Source organism: Poecilia reticulata, chromosome 17, assembly GCF_904066995.2.
Source record: "Poecilia reticulata chromosome 17, P_reticulata-male-v2, whole genome shotgun sequence".
Classification (NCBI taxonomy): domain Eukaryota; kingdom Metazoa; phylum Chordata; class Actinopteri; order Cyprinodontiformes; family Poeciliidae; genus Poecilia; species Poecilia reticulata.
Window position 1 is genome coordinate 15,628,128 of NC_088846.1, and position 20,195 is coordinate 15,648,322.

The 20,195-nt window shown below is 39.2% G+C and overlaps 1 protein-coding gene across 5 annotated transcripts; it reads right to left on the reverse strand.

The window, feature by feature from the left end:
* Window positions 1-1,348: 1,348 nt before the first annotated feature.
* Window positions 1,349-19,411, reverse strand: gigyf2 (GRB10 interacting GYF protein 2). Of its 5 annotated transcripts, none has more exons than XM_008434117.3 (29): window positions 19,311-19,411; window positions 17,560-17,611; window positions 17,226-17,382; window positions 16,992-17,087; window positions 16,160-16,268; window positions 15,139-15,244; window positions 14,967-15,007; window positions 14,841-14,873; window positions 14,614-14,718; window positions 13,519-13,730; window positions 13,245-13,392; window positions 12,511-12,762; window positions 12,252-12,424; window positions 11,986-12,142; window positions 11,716-11,882; window positions 10,701-10,795; window positions 10,198-10,326; window positions 9,445-9,575; window positions 9,255-9,355; window positions 7,755-7,895; window positions 7,509-7,667; window positions 7,197-7,451; window positions 6,992-7,111; window positions 5,835-6,068; window positions 3,821-4,017; window positions 3,514-3,665; window positions 3,218-3,417; window positions 2,211-2,352; window positions 1,349-2,111 (listed from the first exon to the last, which is right to left on the reverse strand). In XM_008434117.3, exons 2-29 carry the CDS (start codon window positions 17,595-17,597, stop codon window positions 2,044-2,046), a joined length of 3,918 nt encoding a protein of 1,305 aa, XP_008432339.1. In that variant the 5' UTR covers window positions 17,598-17,611; window positions 19,311-19,411; the 3' UTR covers window positions 1,349-2,043. The 5 variants fall into 5 exon arrangements, with proteins under 5 accessions (XP_008432339.1, XP_008432338.1, XP_008432337.1 ...); XM_008434116.3 differs by having other exon boundaries at window positions 13,519-13,712; window positions 14,967-15,028; XM_008434115.3 differs by having other exon boundaries at window positions 7,197-7,436; window positions 14,967-15,028.
* Window positions 19,412-20,195: the final 784 nt, after the last annotated feature.

Genomic DNA, 20,195 nt, shown 5'->3' on the forward strand with positions numbered 1-20,195 from the left:
TTTTACTTCCTAAGACGTTATCAGCTGTTTGTGACAATGCATTGTGGTTTAACGCCCAAAATCTAATCTTAGGTGTGGAAACAAACCGTCAGTGACAATAAATGTCAGAAGAGAAATGTCATCTGAAGCAAGTAGCCGGTTAATGTTTTAAAAAAAAAGTTAAATATGGAAAAGCATTTTCAACTTCATAACTAATTAAATATTACACAACCCCCATTTATATATAGTTAAAATATTTACATACGTTGTGCAAAAAGACAAGTTGTCATTCCAATCTGATGGCAAATGACCTTAAATCTCTCCTATATTAGGTCAGGATTTCAAAAAATGTTTCTTATTGCTAAATGCAATGTACAAAAAATGTTTTGAGAATTATTTTGAAGTTACCGTCTTTAAAATCCGAAGCTTAGATACTCTAAGATCAATATCCCTTCAAATCAAATGAAATCAGAAAAGTAACTTCATGCCTTCAACTGTGTACCACTACACAGCAGCGTTGATGTTAACCTTCAGTCTTACTTCTGCACAGTAGAGAAGTTGTGTTGGTTTTATTCACCAAATCTTCTTCAACATGACAGCAACATAGTCTTTGGACTGCCTGCGAGTCCAAGGAGAAAAACTGAGGAACCTTCAACACCTGTGTTGAGATGAAAACATTCTTTGTGTCCCTGGAATGGCGGCCTTGAGGTCGGGTGGAACAAATGTCATGCAGAGATTCTCCGCCCACTGAGCTGAGGAGTGGGACATTCAGAACCGCAGGTCAAGGGACCCGGTCCGGTTCATTTGACTCAATGAGACCGAAGGCTACGAGTCAGAAGTCCCGACTTATCTCAAGCCGATTTTTCAGCCATCAGACCGTGAAGGTCTTCCTCTGGTGAATTCTTTTACTTTTCCAAAAAAAAAAGGTGAAATTATTTACATTTCCAGAGGAAGTGGCCATTTGATAGTTAAATCTTTAATCACTGCAAGAAGCTGTGTATGATTGTTCTCCAATCTTTCAAATTTCCTCCAGATGTGATTTGATGTTTGCCTGCTTAATTACATTGGTTTTAATAACTAATGGTTTATTAAGGATTTTTAATATACTCATAAAATATATAATTTTTTTCTTTCATGAGGTTTGCAATTAGGTCCCCAACCAAGGAGAACTTAAAACTTCAGACAGATTTTTAAAGTTGAGAGCGATGAATTATGCTTATTTTTAATGAGACCGAAATAACTTGTAGCAGTATCTGTGTATAATTACCAGTAGCGAGACATTTATTCCCATTTTCCTTATAAAAGTCATGTATTGTAGTGTGGTGATTTGCACATTTTGTGGTTTCACTGAATCGTTCAGACACAGATGTGAACAGCCCAAACATAAGACTGTTTTATTATTCCATACTGCAATAAAAAAGTATGACTCCAGCAGATCCTTCTCATATATTATAATACAGATGCAGAATTGAAAGTTTATTCTTTTAACAGCCTAGTATTTTACAAGAAATAGATAACTAGTTGGAACTTTTGAACATGTCCTTAAAACAGGACATAAGTGGGCATGAATCCTTGGGCTCTACTTCGCCGTTAGTATCCATGAACAACCAGCCGAACAATTAAAGGGAGAAGAGAGGGTGGATGGGGGAGGGGGTGAAGTGGGGGCTTTTAATAAATAAAACAAAAGTATTTTTTTTATCCTTTAACATATTATGAAACCCAAATATCCACTCCTAAAACAAAATCCACATACTATAGAGGCCAAATTTGTCATCTCTGAGTTTTTGTGAGAAGCGTTTCCAAATCAAACTGAAGCCAGAAGAGATCAACGACTCTGAAGAGTGCCGATTTGGCCTGGCAGACGGTTCATTCTCCAGTTTGCTCCAGCTATAGGTCAGTTTGCAAGACGCGAAAAACAAAAAAAAAACTGTAATGGGGAAAATGATTGATGGGAAACAACAAAAAAAAAACATTTTTTTGAAAACAGGGAGGGCTGGGGGTTTAGGTAAAACAGCTGCTGTTCAAACTGGATACAGTCACTGGGATTTGCTCGGCTGCAGTCCCTTAAAAGTCCTCCAAGGTTTCGATTTCCCCCATATTCAACCTCTCAGATGATGCATTCACAGAAAAACCTAACATTGGGAAAAAAAAAAAAGAATAGAAGACTTAGTACACAATGGCGATAAAACCGAGACGCTTTGTTAATTTAATAGCTGGATGTTTGAACTCACCTAAAAGGCTTGGGTCTGCTCGGACCATTTTCTGCTTCTTTTTCTTCTTCCCTGAGGTGACCGTCTCAAATCGTTGCTGCTGGCCACTTGAATGGTTGGATTGGTAGATGGCTGAAGATCCCATTCCACCCCACACAGAGTCCTCGAGTAGAAACAGAACATCAGACTAACGAGATCCCAATCATTACCCTGCAGGTGCCTTAAAATTACAAATTGAACCTCCTTAACCTTTGCTTAATTCAGACAGACGTCTGCATGAAAGGCTGCTCCACCTCTGACTAAAAAATCACTTGTCAACAAAAAATGTTAAATAAATGTGCCGACTCTTTCTGATTAGCTTTTTACTTTGACCTGGACGACTGTATTGGAGCTCCCATCTTGTTTGGATAAATAAATTTTTTTCCATAACAAAGCTTATATTAAAATGTTGGGTTTAGTTAATATTTCAGTTTCCTGTCATTTGGATGTTCCAACATGCGAGAAACAACATCAGCTATGTGGGTCTGAAAAATGTTTAGGTTGAGACTCCTTAAGATTAAGAACATTTTCCAGTTCTGCTGCAACTCAACCAGACTGGAAAAAATATGTGTAAAGTTCATAGTAAAGTGAGAAAAACAGATCAATATAAAAAACTAAAATAAAAATAAAAATACATCTAGTAGGAGTCAGATTTTAAAACAATAAAAACAACATTAAAACTGTTCAGGACTGAAAAACAATAATCTATTTATCTGAATTACTTATTTAGGTTTTTTATAATGAGACACTGCAAAAAATAAATAAATAAAATAAATTTAGCATGCAACGCTTATTTTAGCTGAACACGGCCGCTTTAGTCCTTTGAAATGTGTCACCCTGAATGAGTAACTATTCTCAGACAAAGATGTTTGATTAAGTCAGATTTTGACCCGATTATAAGACAATTCGTCTGTAACTCGAAACCAAAAGACAAAATGAAACTGTTGGGTTATTGGAACATTAAAAAAGAAATGTTTAGGCTTTTCTACCTGCTGCTGCTGCTGCTGCTTGGCTTGCTGTTGCTTCGGCAGCAACTGTTTCTGTTGATTAGCGTTCTGTTTGGCACGACGTTCCAGGAACTGCTTGGCAAAGTCCTTGGACTCAGGAGTGTCCCCCAAATAGGCCCTGACGTAGTCATGCACCTCATAAGGAGAATCCAATTCCTTCAGGAAGGATGCAAACGTTGGAACTGGCAGGAAGACAAATTGCACAATTATCCGTCACTCAGGCCACCAGGAGCGGCGCATCATCAGGTCTTTCCTGAAAGAAATAAACTGGGGTTTACCATCCAGATTGTTGGCTGTGTTGAGCGAGTGCAGGGTTTGCTCACACCACTGCATAAATGTGTCCTGCTGGCTCTTGCTGACACCCTGGAACAACTTTAGCAGCTTCTCCTCCTCGTCAGCCTTCTTACTGGCTCGCCCACTCATAGAGTTACTTAATGGAGAGGACAAAAGAACATCGGGTTACTGTCGTATTAACCGTCACCGTGAGAAGTGTGTATTACTCATATCTTTCAAATAATCAGTCATGTTTTCCCACCACAAGCTCTGACTAAGACAATGTTTTAATTTGGCATCCTAAACAAATACCTGAGGTTGGCGTTGCCTTTGTTGTTCTTCTGGGTGTTGCCTTTTTTGGTCGGGGGAGGCTGCTGGACGGCCTCCTTTATGGCCTCATCCCAGAAGCCCATGTTTGAATTCTGGGTATCGCCCCAGATGCTGCTGGAGTCGGAGCCCCAGTTGGTGCTGGTATTAACAGACCCCCAAACCGAGTTACTCAGCGACGTCTGTGAAGAGACACGGTGCTTTAAGGTCAACAATGATTTTTCAACATGAATCTCACATTTCATGTCATATTTTCACAAAGTTGTCTGAGGCTAAAAGCAGGAGGTGATGACTGCCAGAGCCACTTTTTAGAAACGTGCAAAGTCACCAGCAATAAACCTTTAAAATATTTTCAGATTTTTTCCTTTACATTTTAAAGAAAGGTCTGAATAAGTTGGCTCAGATCCTGTAAGTGCCAAATAATAATCTATTTTGCTGTACTCAAAATCCTGAGAGTTTTCATCTGAAAACCTGACTGACCTACATTTGAACTCAACCCTTTGTTTGACCCTGGTGCACAATATGCTGAGAAAAAAAAAAACATTAAAAGGTGAAGCGTACCTTTTTAATTTTTACACCTTTATCTGAGGCGCACAGCTTCAGAGTTCTAATTTTGAGAAACGGATGATAAAATCTGCCTGCATTCAACAACTGGCAGCAGAAGACAAACCTATGCGTGGAGTGACTCTCTAACACAATTCTAGCTATAACAATGTCTGACTTCAGAGGTGAGAGGTTATGAGTTGGCTTTGGATTTCTGTGTATCACTTGGCAAAAATAATTACCTCCATGTTCATATTTAAACAACCTTCATGCTCTTTCCGTCTGACAAACACCACAAACTGCTACAAACATGGAGACATGCGCCAAGTGTGAAGCAACAAACACCCATGATTTTAATCTGCTGGAGGAAATTACAGGGAAACCCAATTTCCATTAACTGCTACTTCAAAGCAGTTATTTGTCATAACTAAGTGAAGTTATGACAAATAGCATGAAATATTAACTACCGCTATCTATGAAACGATTAACAAATTTTGTCAGAGTAATCACACTTTGGGACTGTGATTAATCACTATGACTAAATTTGTAAACTTGAAATACAAGTGTGCACGCAGTTTTGCAAGCCCCTCTTGTCGCATTCCAACCAATTAAAATCCAAGAAACTACATGCTTTATTTGGCTGCAGAAAGCAGGTAATGTAGATTCCTAGTACTCAACAGCAGGTAAGGAAAACTAACTTCACTACACAAGCATACAAATAGTAGTAAACTTGTTCAGGGTACAACTGACAGAAAAGATACATTTAAAGTTCTAGTTTCTAGGTGCTTTGCCCCTTTTTGATGCCGCCCTGCGTAACGACTCATCCTATACCAAAAACCTCCACTCACTGTATGCATATTTTCTAAAAACGTTTCACGCTTTGTCTGAAGATTCTCATTTTTCAAGGTTTTTATATTCAAGTAGGTTTAAGTGAAGTCATTTTCTTCCTCTCCATCCATTTCTTGTGGAACTTGTACGTTTGCTTATCCTCATCCAGTCGAGTAACCGGTGTAAATCGCGCATGTGAAATTTCGAGCTTCTACATGTGGATGCGCATACATGGACTAATGACGCAACACGAGAAAGTTGAAAAATTTGATACTTTTGGTGCCGTCTGTTTGTTGGTGTTTGTTTCTGCTGTTGTAGAAAACTTCTCTTTCACTGTTGTTCATCACTCGTGCGATGAACAACAAGCGAGACTTAAGAGCCTCCGTTGGAGAGAGGCTCTGAGGTCAAAATAATAGTTCAATTAATCTGTGTTATTCAATATTAACAAATAACATTTTTCTGATTACGGCAGCCCTATTATTATCCAAACAAAATTGATTGATGATCACAGACCTTTGACTGCAATGTCAGTGTGGTGAAACATACATGGAGAGATCAATTTAGTACTTGACCTCAGTACAGAAAGAGGCACTGAAGACGCCACTAACTAAAGCTTGGTGTTACATACGGTTCTGTTTTGAGTTCGGGTCTGCTGAGTGACGGTGGGATGTTGTTGGTGTGGCTGCTCCTTCCGCTGCTTCATCTGCTGGGCCTCCTCCCTCTGAATCTCCAGCAACGACTTGGTGATAACGGGTTGCTTGGCTACGTTACCCCAACCAGAGAGCTTGGCATGCGACTGCTGGGCTTGTTGTAGCGCCTGCTGTTGCTGCTGCTTTAGGAGCTCTTGCTGCTGACGTCGCTGCTGTAAAGGTGAGAAGACCACATAAGTGTTTTTAGCAAGGATAGGTCACACATGAAATTAATTTATTACTCGATAAATTGAGACGTCGCTCTGCTTCCACAGTCTGAGATGATCACAGCGAGTTTCTGATTCAAGTAAACCTGGTGATCAACTTTTTGTGCAGCAGCGACCACAGCCTCCCACGTCGGCACATTTCCAGCTAATAATAGTCGTCCCACTGTTAGCAACTCAATCAATGACTGTCTTGCTAAATTTTTGCAACATTTCAGACAAAAAAATAAATAAATCTGAATCAGCAGGTCGGGCTTTTTACAGATCAATAAACGTTTAATCACACTTCAATATCATAATTTCAAGAGTGATGCATCGCTCTGAGAGATTTTTAGGTCATTTCTGACTTTTCTAAATCTTTTCCCCCTGTAGCCGGAGAGACGCATCATAATAGGCCTCGTATTTTCAGTCCCATGACTGAAATTAATACCCAATGTTTCATTTCCATTTTGTTGCCATTTGAGGAGGGAAGGAGGTATTTGTTTGGTCATAAGTCAGCAATAGTGACAGAGCGAAGACAAGTGGGGAGTTTGACTAAAGCAGATAAGCGTTATCAGCTGGGTGGTCCTTTTTCATAGTCTCAAAAGATTATATTACTATCCATAACAGCAATGCAAATATCAGCCCAAATCTCAATAGTGTTGCATTCCTCATGAATATATTACTCATGTTTTGATCCAATGCGCTTCCACCTTTCTTTACCTGTATTACACTGAGCTGCCAATCACTAATCTCTCTGACTGGGAGAAACAAAGCGAAAAAGACAACAGTTTGTTTTGAGAGTGTAAGTTAAAGGTAACATTCATTTCAAGCTAAAAATGTAGAGAATTACAAAAAAAGGAGGTAGAGTGTAACATCATCGTGGGTCTTACCTCCTCGCATGCCTGTCGTTCTCGCTCCTCCTCTAGTTTCTGGATCTCGGCCAGTGACAAGGCATTTTGTGTGTGGTTGTGGTTGGCTGACTGCTGTCCCCACTTAGAAGATGATGGAAGCTGCAAACCAGGACAAAAGGTTTTCTCAACATTTGGGTCCATTTTGTTCAGTTTTTGACACCTAATGTTGGCAGTGAGTCCTTACCTTCATCTGTGCGAGCTGCTGCTGCTGTTGCTGCTGCTGCTGCAGTCTTCTGAGGGCCTCTTGTTGCTGTTGCCTCTGTCTCTGCAGCTCCTGCTGTCTTTGGGCCTCCTGCTCTCTTCGTTTTTGCTCCTCCTGTTGCTGTGCAAGAGCTGCAGCAGCGGCCTCCTCCTCCACTCGCCTCTTCTCCTCCTCGCGCCTTCTCAACCCCTCCAGTTCTTCTTGCTTTCTGCGCTCCTCTTCCTGATGAAGAGAGAACTGCGTTTATTGAAGCATTTTTATGGAAATCACTGCTTTGAGAATTTATTTATTTACCTGTTTCCGAAGAAACTCTTCCCGTTTCTTTTTCTCCTCTTCTTCCCGCCGTCTTTCCTCCAATCTTCGGAGAGCTTCCTCCTGCGCCTTCCTCTCCTCCTCTTCTTTTTGCCTGCGTTGTGCCTCCTCTTGTTCTCTTTGTAGCCTCAGCGCCTCTTCCTAAAGATACAATATTAAGTCAGTGCCATTAAAAAAAAGTTATTCCTAGACCTTACTCAATTTGAATAGACGGTTAAATTGCGCCACCTGTTTTTGCCGAGCCAGTTCCTCCTCTTCCAACCGCTTCCTTTCCTCCTCCTGTCGAGCCCTGAGAGCCTCTTCCAAACGTTTCCTTTCTTCTTCCTCCCGTTTTGCTCTTAACTCTGACTCCCGTCTCTCCAGCTCCAACTATGTATTTGAATATCAGTTAAACATCGGTACAATCAAAGCTCATTAAAAAATTTGAGTAGATCATATCGAAGGTAATGATCAACACCTTCTCTGTTGGCCATACACCTGACCCTCTAGGAAGGTGCAATCGCAACTATTAAAGTAAATTCACAAAACATTCACATATTTTGTGTAGACTTTCAATTTTCCCCTGTCATCACAACTTTTCTGCAAATCTGACCAACGTTTTCTGCATTTCCTTATTTTCTGATAAATCACTGCAACTCCACTAATATTTTTTTACCAGTCCTCTTAGGCCCCTTTTAATTTAACTTCCTGTTTCGTGACAGGAAGTTAAATGTGTGATGGCAAATGGTAATATTAGCCTTTTTTTGCCCAACATTCTAAAGATGTTCTGTAGGTTTTGTTTATATTGTGTATACAGTCTATGGTAACTTGAATGACCAATATTGAAGTCTTCCTTTGCACTTAACATAGTTAATGTTTGGCACTTTCAAATCTTGTCTTTTTTGGGAAGGTTATGTGCAGCAATTAAACTTTTTTGCAAGACCATCTATGGCACAAAATAAAGCTTCAAAAGAAATTTGATGCAACTTGTTGAAAAACAGATGCTGTGAAATGAGTCATTTTAGGCTGCAGAAACAATAATAATAATTAAAAAAAAAAACATTGCAATATCCTAAAAGGACTGATAAACCACAGACTTGGTGCAGGTGATCCAAGACAGACTCTTGGATCACCACTGGTCCATATGTGAATTCATTGGGCACCAATGATACAATGAACGGAACCGAAAAGGCACGGAAAACCCCGGCATGGAGAGCAGCTGCATTGTTATGGTTTTGGAGCAACGAGCTTCCTTCTTTAAAAAGTGCTTCTAGATTTTGGCTTGTGGTGACATTTATGTTTGATCTATACATTGTCCCTTTCTAAATAACTACTTCACAATGACTGACTGTAAGGAGAAATACACTTAACATTCAGCCATTATTAGCAAAATAATAAAAAAAAAAAAAATCAGCTTGATCAAATATTCACTTATTTTGTGCAGGCACACACATAAGCTGAAACCTTGCTCCAGTCCAGATCATGCAAGTGGTTTAATGTAAGAAATATTTTGCTGCTTAATGTCATTTTGCTCAAGAGTCAGCATTTAGTCAGCAGAATTATCTACACCTTTGTGTAGGAAAACATTATCTGGAATATATTGAGTAAAGAAGCTGTGAAATGTACATTAGTGTCATTTCATTTTCCAAAATAGTACATCTTGGGAAAAACCATGTTGGCCTAAATGTAACACTGAGGAATCTTTAAATGCCAGAAAGAACAACTAAAGTTTGATGAGGTGATGCTTACCTTTGCAGACCTTGCCTTCTCAAACTGCTGCATCTGCTCAATAGTTGGAGCTTGTGCCACTGAGTCTATAGGCAAATCCCATACACTGCTGCCTTCCCAAGCTGTGTGCAAGTAATAAAAAAAATCATCCATGTAACTGATTTGTTTCTGCAACAGCAAATGCAGCCGAACGCCAAAAGCAGAAACTCACTGCTTGTAGCAGCCTGTTGAAGGTTTGGTGTGCAGGAGGCCTGAGAAGAGGGATTCTGCATTTCCCACACCGAACCCGAGTCAGGGACTGGCAGGGATCGGGTAACAGGAGGTAGAAGACTGTCAGAAGCACTACAGAAACACAGACAACAAAAGAGGAAATTAATACACTGCTATTGGAAATTGTGCCAGACATGTAAATCCCAATGGTTATCTTAATGTCAACGTGTGAAATATTGCAATTACAAACGGCTTTTTGGTTGCAATATTTAGTAGGCTACAGTATTTCAGGGGTCGTGTGTTAAATAAAACTTTGCATTTGAGCACATATATTAACAGTTCTTTACACAAACACTTGATATTAAGTCTTATTGAGTGAGATCAGAAAGCGCAGGAGAACAGTGAAGGTGTTGTAATGATAAAGAAAGAGTGAGGAGGAAAATGTAGGTTAAACATAATCTATACTATAGATTATATGATATTTAACAGTATCGCAATGTTATGTTTTCCAGATATCAAACAGAAGAACATAAGTTAAATATGGACTTGGAGCAAGGGAGTTGAAAATGTTGGTAGCACTGTATTTGAAGGGGTCTGCTTAAGACATCAAACATGATGGAATCTTCTGTTGTCATGAAGTGTCATTTGGTAAATAATGACACTTATAATGCAAAGTTGACACTTTTAATGCAACTTTTTACACCCCTTCAAAGTGTTGCCAAAATGTTTTTTTTTTTAACTAATTGCTCCAAACCTTATCTTTAGAGCCTGGTATTGCTGCAGAAGCATGTTGATCTGCTGTTGGTGCTGCTGCTGCTGTTGGAGAGGAGCCGAGTTGAGCACTAAAGTTTTCTGCTGCGCCAACGCCTGGGCATACTGTTGCCTGTTCAGGAGCAAAACAATAGACAAAAAAAAAAAAGGAAACAAAGTCAGGAACTGAATAACTTAACATGTGATGGTCAAGGATTCAACTACATTATGTTGAGCAAGTTCTAATCCAGAGACGAGCTTCATTTGGCTTGTGTAGTTGAGAGTTTGGAAGCAGGAGGGACATGACAAGAAAAGGCAGTGTGTGCCTACAATTAAAGTCAGACAAGGCCCAACAAGTACTATGCTCACTTAACCCACTCAATAACTGGGAACCCTCTCTGTTTCACACACTGTTCTATAGTTTGGATGGTTTAAAATGAAATAGACGTTTGTGTAGAGAAAGATAACACAACAAATTTGCTTGTTTGCAGAGAGAGTCTAACATACCTGAGGAGGTATTGATATTGCAGCTGCTGCAGCTGGTAAAGGTTGAGAGCAGTGAGCTCCTGCTGTCTCTTTAACCTCTCCTGGTCACCATCAGCCTGCAACACAGAGAAGGATCAACTAAGAACGGATCACAGCAGTGTCACATAAATAAATAAATCAAATAAATGACTTATTTGCAATCCTAACATGTTCCTTAGAAAGCCTAAAATGTTGCATGCTCTGATTGAGATCAAAGCAAAGGCCTTATGTGAAGATTAAACTACATTGTTTTAATTTCTACCATCAATATTACACTTTCAGGAAATATTTCAAACTCTCAAGCTAAGAAAAATGTAACCAAATACCTTTAAAAACATCACGGGACAACAGTAAATTCAAAACAATGTTGCTTCATAAAAATATATTGGGAAATTTGGTGTACTCTAATGCCATCTACAGGTCACCATCTGGTACTAGTAAAGAAAACGAAACCTGAAAAGCCTTCAAGCAAATCAAACTGTTTTAACATTAGACTCACCACAGAGCTGCATAATTAAGTTCCTGGAAACTCTTGTTCCCCAGCAAGCTCTATGTTGAAACCACCCATTGTTTGTTCTGGAGTTCTAAGCATAACAGCCTCTGACAGCGATGCATAAAATATTAGTTTACAAGATACTATCAGCCTTCATTTGTAAACATTTATAAAAATCCAGAGGAGCTGCAGAGAGCATTTGTATTTGTCAGAAACAATAGAAAACATTTCAAGTCAATTCAATTGTGGCTAAGAATAACTGGCAGAATGAAAAGGTCAAATATCTGTGAACAAAGCAGCTAATAATGCCTGACGAGAAATCAAGCACATAATCTATATTTAGCTCCCAGGTTGGTAATGAAAATTTCCTCTCAGCTTGACTGTTCGAGAAAAACAGCTGATTCGATCCCTTATTTCTGCGTGCTGTAACTCGGGCTTCAAGTTATCACTTCCCAAACGTTGTAAAACATCAGAGAGTCACTTGGATTTTGAAGGGGTTCCTACTTGTAGTGGTGGCGGTGCAGGGCCTGGAGTAAAGGGCACCCTCCCCCAAATCTTCATCATCTCTCCCAAAGGTTGGAACACTTCATCACAGCCTCTTTTGACCAACAGAGACATGGTGAAGTAACCAGCCTGAAACCAGTCAGACATCTCGTGATTGCTGAACGGACCTGAGGATGTAAAAGTGAGGGAGGGGAGTGTCCAAATGAGACATGTTTCGAGAAAGAATGTGACGTTGAAATGTAGAGCACATTGATCTCCCTGCCTTCTCACCCTGTATCTCCCCCTGTGGATCTTTGTAAAACCACTTGAGAGCGGCTTCATGGGTAAGTGGCAGGCCCGCAGGCTTAGGCTTCTCTGAAGTCTTTGCTGCAAGTCTGTCATCATCCACCCCGCTGTCCTGGAGGTATGCTACCATCTTTTCTGCCTCCTAGAAAAGGATATATCATTTTAACTCAGCCAAAAATATGTACATCTGTAGTGACATTATTCAGAACAGTATCTGATGACAACTTCCAGCAGAATTTGTGGAAACTTACTTGTTCAAAGTGTTTCAGACCCTCATCTTCATCAGTGTCATGCGTCACCGTGGTGATTCTGCTTATAGGTACTATTATATTTGATGTGTAGGGTAAAGCATTGTTTATTGCCACAGGGATTTCAATGGGTTTTTGCTGTGGTAGATGAACAGTGGATGACGGAACAGAAACCTCTGCATGAAACAGACATAAGCAGAAAGTGTCAGTTGCAGGGTGCGTGCAGAAAGCAGTTTATTTTCGATAGGAAATAAAGTCCCACCGGGCAGGGTGGTGGAAATGTGGGCCATGGCATGCGACTCCAGGATGCTACTAGACATGGGAATACGAAGCGGTGCTTTGCAGGGCTCTGGTGGGAGCTCCAGGGGCGGGTGGCGCTCAGCTGGTCGTTCGGTCTCGTCTGTTCTGCTGGGATGGTTTGGAGACAAATTCTGAGGAGGGGGCTGCGACTCTGAGACTGCTGAAGCCACGGCTGGACCAAGAGACGCACCGTCTTCTGACCTTCTGGCCGAGTCTGAAACAATTAAAAGACGCACAGATTCACAAAAATGAATTAATCTGTTTTCCATTTCAGATATTTTTAACTTTTGTTTTGGACCAAAACAAAAGTTTTTCGGCAGAAAAAAGGGCTCTCGTTTCGCTCAGATGAAAGAAATCAGAGCAGACAAGAGGTAAGGTGGAGAAGTTGGTTTATTTTTTCTTCCAGCAACAGAGACTTTATAACAACACCGGCTGGGTCGACTTGAGCCGGCTCAAAAGAGCAGCTTTTTGTTCTCTCACCCTTTAAACTTCTGGTTTAAGTTTCTCAAATCAAAACAACAATTCAGACAGATGTTTTTTTTTTTTATAAGAACAAATTGTAGCATCAGAAGATACATTTTGTTTTAAAGAAAGACTTCATTTCGAAATAAGTTAATTTCTTGCTGATTTCTATTTAGATGCACCGATTAATGTAAAAGCAAAACTAAACCTGAAATGATGATTATTTTTGCTGACCTTTTCGATGAGGTTCTCTTTTGGCTTCTTTCTCTGTCTCTTTGGTCTCCCTGGGTAAAATATCTTCCTCCTCCAGACCTTCGTCACACTCTTCCAAAGGTCTGAAGTCGAGCTCTGCTTCTTCTGGGATTGGTTCCTTTGACGCTTTCTGATAGCAAAAGAGAGAATATTTAAACAAAAGTTGACACCAGCATCATCCCAGAAATCTCAATGATGACAATTTATTTTCAAATGTGAAATGACAGGAAGTAAATATGTGTTTTTCATATCTTACCTTTAGAGAAAGAAAAGCTCCTGAAGAATCAAACGTTCCAGCTTCTTCATCTGCGTCCTCCAGACACCACTCTGGTAAGCTGTCTCGCTCGTCCTCCAGGCTGCCGCTGCCTGACCTTGGTCTCCTGTAGCCGCGCTCCTCTTCTCTGGCGTCAAATGGGAAGCGCCGACGTTGGTCTGGATGTTCCCGCCACCCTGCAGACCGAGGCCCATCTAGGAAAAATGTAACGCAATCACACAAAAAAAACAACAACTACCAATCATATGTTTAAACTAAAATAAAGTTAATAAAACTGGAGGGTTTCGTCCATATGCTGTGTGCATTTTGTGATAATGTAAGGGCAACAAAATCTTGGTGATAACTACAGATATTTTTCCATGGCAAGAACTGGAACAGAGGTAAGCTCTCGCTCACTTTTAGCTATCTCTTCAGCAAAGACAAGTACAATAATAAATAACATCTCAGAGTGTTTTTCACAGTTAAGTCTTAAATAAAATCCTTCGTGATGAGGCTAACGTGCAAATTTGTCTGCATAAAAACCGCACTGTGCTAGTAGTTGCATTTCATGTTAAAAAGCTCATTTTTACTTTTTTATTTTTTGAGGTAGGTTTTTTTAATCAAATACAAAATGGCACATTTTAATTTAAGAGTTTATTTTCCTAACTTAAGGAGAGTCACTTAGAGAATCAATAAGGAACCGGATTGCTAAGTGAGAATGCTAATTGAATCTGTATCGCTAAATCCTTATCAGTTCTCATTCACAGTAAACAGTAACTCTGCTGGTTACTTTTGTTTTATGTTAGTAGTGGAATATTATTCCACTTTTGAAAGTTACACTTTCAAAAAGATATTCAAAAACTCCATTTTCATGTAAGTTTATAATCTTTGACACAAGTGTACTTTTCACCCAATGATGAGCCCAGGGTCATAAAACAAATGGGACATTATCCACCAACGCATTTATCAAAGATGATTCATCTAAGATAAATTTATAGGTGACGTGGCTCCTGCAGGGCCCACCTGGGCTCAAGGGGCACCACCGATCATTGTCCCGACGAGAACCTGCCAGGCGCCAGCCCCCCTCATCATCCTCACCGTTCTGATCGTCACGAGAAGTACGCCAGTTCTCACTCTCTGAACGCGTAAACTCGTGCTTCCTGGGTAGACCCGTCCCTCCGTCCTCGTAGGTGCCCGGACGGGCTGTAAAAAGACCAGGCAGAAATGAAACAGGAATCATAATATAAACAACTAAACAATAGGCAACGTGCAATTTCCCCCCAAATTTCCAGTGAACAACTTGAATTTCTGTGAAGCACACTTACTGTGATTGATCTGAAAATGCCCAGGAGCAGCTTCTGATATGTGCAAAGAGAAAAACGAGTTGGTGAAGCAGTTTGTATGCCAAGATACACACATTGATTATTTGAGCTACAAAATGTTAGACCAACCTGGGTCTTTTCGACCTGGCTTTTCAAATCTTCTATCTCCCCTGGTAGAAAAAAAGTCATCACTAAAAAGGAGAAGCCAGTCAAAAACAAATCTCACTGTACATTTGTATTGGTCAAAACAATGTTTGATGTTGCCACAAACACTTGACACCAGAAAATCATGTTCCAATACCTTTCTTCCCAGCTTTGAGAGCGATGAATTTCCCTCCCTCCACGACCAAAACCTTCCACGTCGTCAAAACTTCTTTGGTAAAACCCTCCATCACCTCTTCCCCGGCCTAAAAGTTAAAAGTGCAGAAAGTAGGAGAAAGTATTTTATCATGAATGGGAAATTAACGTAGAACACGTAAAGTGAGGCTGACGTTCCAAATGCTTTGCCTAGCAACAACTTTAAGCTGTTTATGTTACCAAAACACATGAATATATCCTTATGACCTCTTTAACTTTGTAAAAAGAAGGAACATGCACCTATCAAGTGAATGAAGTTGCTCTACCCCCAACATTTTCTTGTGGATTTTGCACCACCACCTTTTTTTGAACAACAAACAAACATCAAGTAAGAATGATCATGACTGTCCCACAGTGCAGCCTGACAGCTAAACAAACAAACAAACAAAAAAAAACGCCAGATGGCCAGTCCACTCCTGCTTGTGACAAACAATCTTCAAAATCACATTTAGTTTCAGAGCAAAACTGAACACATGTGGTGCTTGTTAGTTTCTGTAAGTCAATTTTACTGTTAGTAAATGGTCAAGAGCACATGTGCTTAAGTTCTGATTGTCAGCAGTGCATTTACTAAAGTTAGGTTGCGACAGACCAACAGGCTGCTCTCAAATCGAAAACCACCGAGACAAAGTGCTTTAAGCCCTGTAACTGTGGCAAAAAAAAAAAAATCACTGTGTTTAGAAGGAAGTTTAGTCCTTCAAGGGACTGACGAGCTCAAACAGCTGAAGTTTAGGTATGCCGGGTAAGCACAACAACTAGAGCGGGGCACTGCTACACCCCGTGCTTCAAAGTGTGGGAAAAATGATGGGCTGCCAAAAGGAATCTTAACCATCTACAGTTATTTTCTCTCTGAAGTCCCACAAGATCAGCAGCTCAGCAAATGAAATATGTGTCTTACATCTGCTCTTGAAGTCACTTATTCCACAAAGATTTGACACCACAACGTATGGTCTTGGTTCAATTCCTACCTCTACCTCTAGATGTACTTCGGCCTCTTGGCGCCCCAGCTATGGGCCCACTGCCTCGCCCTGTCAGCCGGAGTACAGCTGCGCTGTTTACAGACATAGAAAAGTTTCTCTGCAAATATAAAGAGGGGGAGGGGGAGAGGGGAGCAAACAGTAAATTCTTCAGATTGATCCTTTGCTCATATCTTTAACTAATTTATGAATGAACCTAAATAATAAATTTTTCTCACAAAAAAAAAAAAATTGCAATTGACAATGTCCAACACATATCACAAAAATGTAAAAGCCTTGCACTCAATAGCTTTTACACAAATGTGTAACATTTGTCAAATATAAAGAGACATACAAATCTAATTACATCATAATTACAATGCCAAAAGCAAAACACACACAGATCCACATAGTTGATAAATCAAACATGCATCTATTCTGAAAAGCTATACAGGGGAAAACTCAGCACACAGAAATTTTGGGAAAAGGAGATGCAACTTTTAGCATTTTAAGAAATTTAAACAGCTAAAGTAAGTAAAGTTTATTATAGGTAACGTCATCGATTATTATTAAAAGTCGACATGATTGAAGCATCCCAATTATCAACTGGTCTAAAGTAGGTCAAGCCTGAATTGCTTTCTTAAAATGATGCTGAGAACATCGACATCAGTTGTCATTGTTGCAGTTACATGATGAAAATCGTGTAATTTTGCCTCATGTCGTCCACCTCTTCTTCTCACGTAAAAAACTTTTTGTCCTCCACCTTCTTGCAAAACTATTTCGTGACTGGTCCGAATTTTGTGAGTGTCTTCGTCGTTTGTCAGTACTCTTATTGCTTTCCTACCTGTTCTTCCTCCGTAAAAGACACGAGTGCCAGAGGTGGCAAAGGTTCTTCTTGCAATATGGGTAGAAACTCCTTATCATGTAGGTCTATAGGGATCTGGAAGAGAGGAAAAGACATTTTTGTTTCTAAAAGATGCTAAACTAAGGAAAACATGCATCTCATCATGGATGTAACTTTTTTTATGTAAATCAACACTGAGAGAACGAAAGATACAGATGCTGCAAAAATACTCGCCTTGTTGTCCTTTACATAAAGTGCTAACATTTCTTCTCTCCCGTAACGATAGTCTGCAAGTTTATACTTTGGCAATGCAGGTGAGAGTGGGGGAGAAGTAACAGCATTGCTGCTTCCACCGCCACCGCCGCCCCCACCTCCAGACAGGGCACGGAGCCTTGCAGAAAAAGAAAACGTTGTTAGGCAAAATGGTCAAAAAACAAAACAAGAGACAGCAGTGGGCAAGACTGAACGTGTATGGGAAAGCTGCAGGAGCATCAAAAAGAATACTCATGTCAGAACAAAAAAAATTACGACTGTCATCATGTTCAACCATTCATGTCTGTTTTATTACCATTCAGGTCCAAAGTTAAGTGTCTGGGTTTCGGCCATTTTTCCTTGGCGTTCTTCAAACATGCAAAGAAAAAGAAGAGATTATTGTCCATTTATTTCTATCAAGTACAAAAATTGGGAATCAAACGTATTTATGTGTAGACAACGGTGCAAGATAAAGTTTTAGAAATAACAGTGATTTTAATCTTGTTTATATAACAGTTACAATAATTCAAAAATAACCATTAACCATACTTTGATAATTATCTGAACGAGAATTTACAATAATATTTTTCTCATTATAAATAAACTTAACAGTCCTCCTGAACTCATGAAAGTCAGATAGTTTTATTAAGATTAGGACAAGTTGGGTAGCAGTTTAAATACCAGCTTACTGATTTTAGTGAATTTTAGCCATTCAAGACATATGGCACATCCCAAGAGAGCATAAACAGTTTAAGATTTCAATCTGCTATTTTAGGAAGCCTCCCTGGGTGCAATGCAGGTCCACTACCTGCAATTGATAACAGAGGTGCCCTTATCTTAAACAAATAAGCTTTCACTCCTTGAAAAAGAATCATGAACTGACAATTGTTATATATATTACATCAGCTTGACAGCAAAGCACTCCAATGAAAGGCTTCTTCAAATGTCAGGCACAAATGTTTACTACTGCCATATGAAATCCTGGACAAATTAGTTAAGTGTATTTGTCCACTTGAAGAGAATTGATAGACCAACTCAAAATGAGTTAGAAACATCTATGGGAAGTTACAGATGTGTTTTGCTAATTTTGCAATGTTTACATAAATCAATTGTTTCGACAGACTTTGCATGACATGACTGAAGCGGTTTAAAACAAAAACTGTTGAAATCGGTAAAAGACAACTCGGTGATTGGAGCAATACACTTTTGAGAAGAGCTCAAAGTTCGTCAGAGAATTAGAAGATACATTTGTATTTTATTACTCCTGTTTATGATATAAACTTCAATTCCTAAGCGAAAGTTCTTTAATATCTGCTATTGCGACCAATCCAGCTGCTTAACATCAGATTGCAGTTAACCATAAAGGGCTACGCTCGGTTTGAACACTGAAAGTTGCTTTAAAAGGTTAAACAGAAATAACCCTCACTGCGATGTCAGGAGAAGCGAGTTAAGTTTATAGGTTCAACAATTCAACAGAAAACTTTATTTGACGTCAATCACGTTGTTATAAGAACCGAGCGTACAATAATATATAAATTGTAACTTAGCAGATGAAGTTAAAGTACTCTTTAGCTGCATGCTGTTACTTGAATGTATTTTTCCAACCAACACGAGAGCCAGTTGTGTTAGCACGTTAGCTTAAGGTTCTTTAGCCCAAGGGTGGCAAAGTATACGTTTGTCATACACAGGTATTTACACGTTAATAATTATTTCAATGTTATCTGTATGTGTTTAATATATTTCACACGAGCACCACTGTACTGGAAGTTAATTTATATATTTAACCGTAGAAGCTAGCATGCTAACTGACTAGCTAATAGCTGCACGCGGCCCTCCCGAGCAGCCTGGATCCACAGCGGTGTTTCTTCGTCAAGCTGTACCGGACCCAGCACGACCTAACCCGAACGCCAACACACTCTATCTCGATGCTGAAAGGCCAAGTCAACATGATAGCTTAAACAGCACCCCCAACCAGCTCCCGGCCGTAAGAACATGCCTCTTTCATATGGGACTTAAGTCAAATGTATAAATATTCCTGGCTGGTGTATGAAACTTTGGCTGTCTTACCTCTGGTAGCTGTGACAGCTCAGGGTTTGTATGCGTGTTGTTGAGTGGCTCTCTCTCTTCGTTTTCCACAAGATGGCTGAGTCTGGGTCACATGACAGTACACATAAACCCGTATGCAGTGGACAGATTTGCTGACTAGTACAAAGTGGTACTGATTACTCCCTAAATGTGTCACATTCAGAAATAATAATAATAATAATAATAATAATAATAATAATAATAATAATAATAATAATAATAATAATAATAATAATAGGAAAAACACACATTTTTTACTAAAAACTAAAAAATATTTACTAAGTCTGGCTGTAAGATTTACATTCATACCAATGTTATTGTTCTGTATACAAGTATTTAACTTTTTATCTAAAACATGTTAATCTTCATATTTCTATTTTTGGTTTGATTCATGGTACTTTAGTGTCTTGCTAAATTTTTATTCGTGTTTGTCTTTTACAGTGTTAACTCACCACAATTGTGTTTCCCTAGTTTTTCCCTCATCCATAATAGATCAATTTATCTATTTATTTTACATTTTTGATTGATTTTTTTAACTTCTAAAGATATGTATACAAACCAAACAAAAATGCATAAAAAAATGTAACAATAAATTCCCCACAATGTGGGAAAAATTGAATGTTTGATGAAAGCTTAAGCACAAAAAATACAAAGTACAAACATGGTTTTCTAAATTAAACATATAAAACTGCTATTTAAAATACGAAATACAATAGAATAATGTCTGATCAGAAGCAGAATTGCATAGGCAATCTTTGAGTGCACCATTTTCCAGTCATTAGTGCTTCTATAATAAAAACTAAACCTGATTATTTCCTGGTAGTTTCACTTTCCTATAGTTTATTATTAGTTTACCACCCATGTGAT

Coding starts and splice junctions, on each gene's coding strand:
- gigyf2 (XM_008434114.3), bottom strand. CDS start 17,597: ATGGCCGAAACCCAGACACTTAACTTTGGACCTGAATG. Junction 15,029..15,138: donor TCTCAAAGCTGGGAAGAAAG/GTATTGGAACAT, acceptor TCTCCTTTTTAG/TGATGACTTTTTTTCTACCA. Junction 9,576..10,197: donor TACCAGGCTCTAAAGATAAG/GTTTGGAGCAAT, acceptor GTGTTTCTGTAG/TGCTTCTGACAGTCTTCTAC.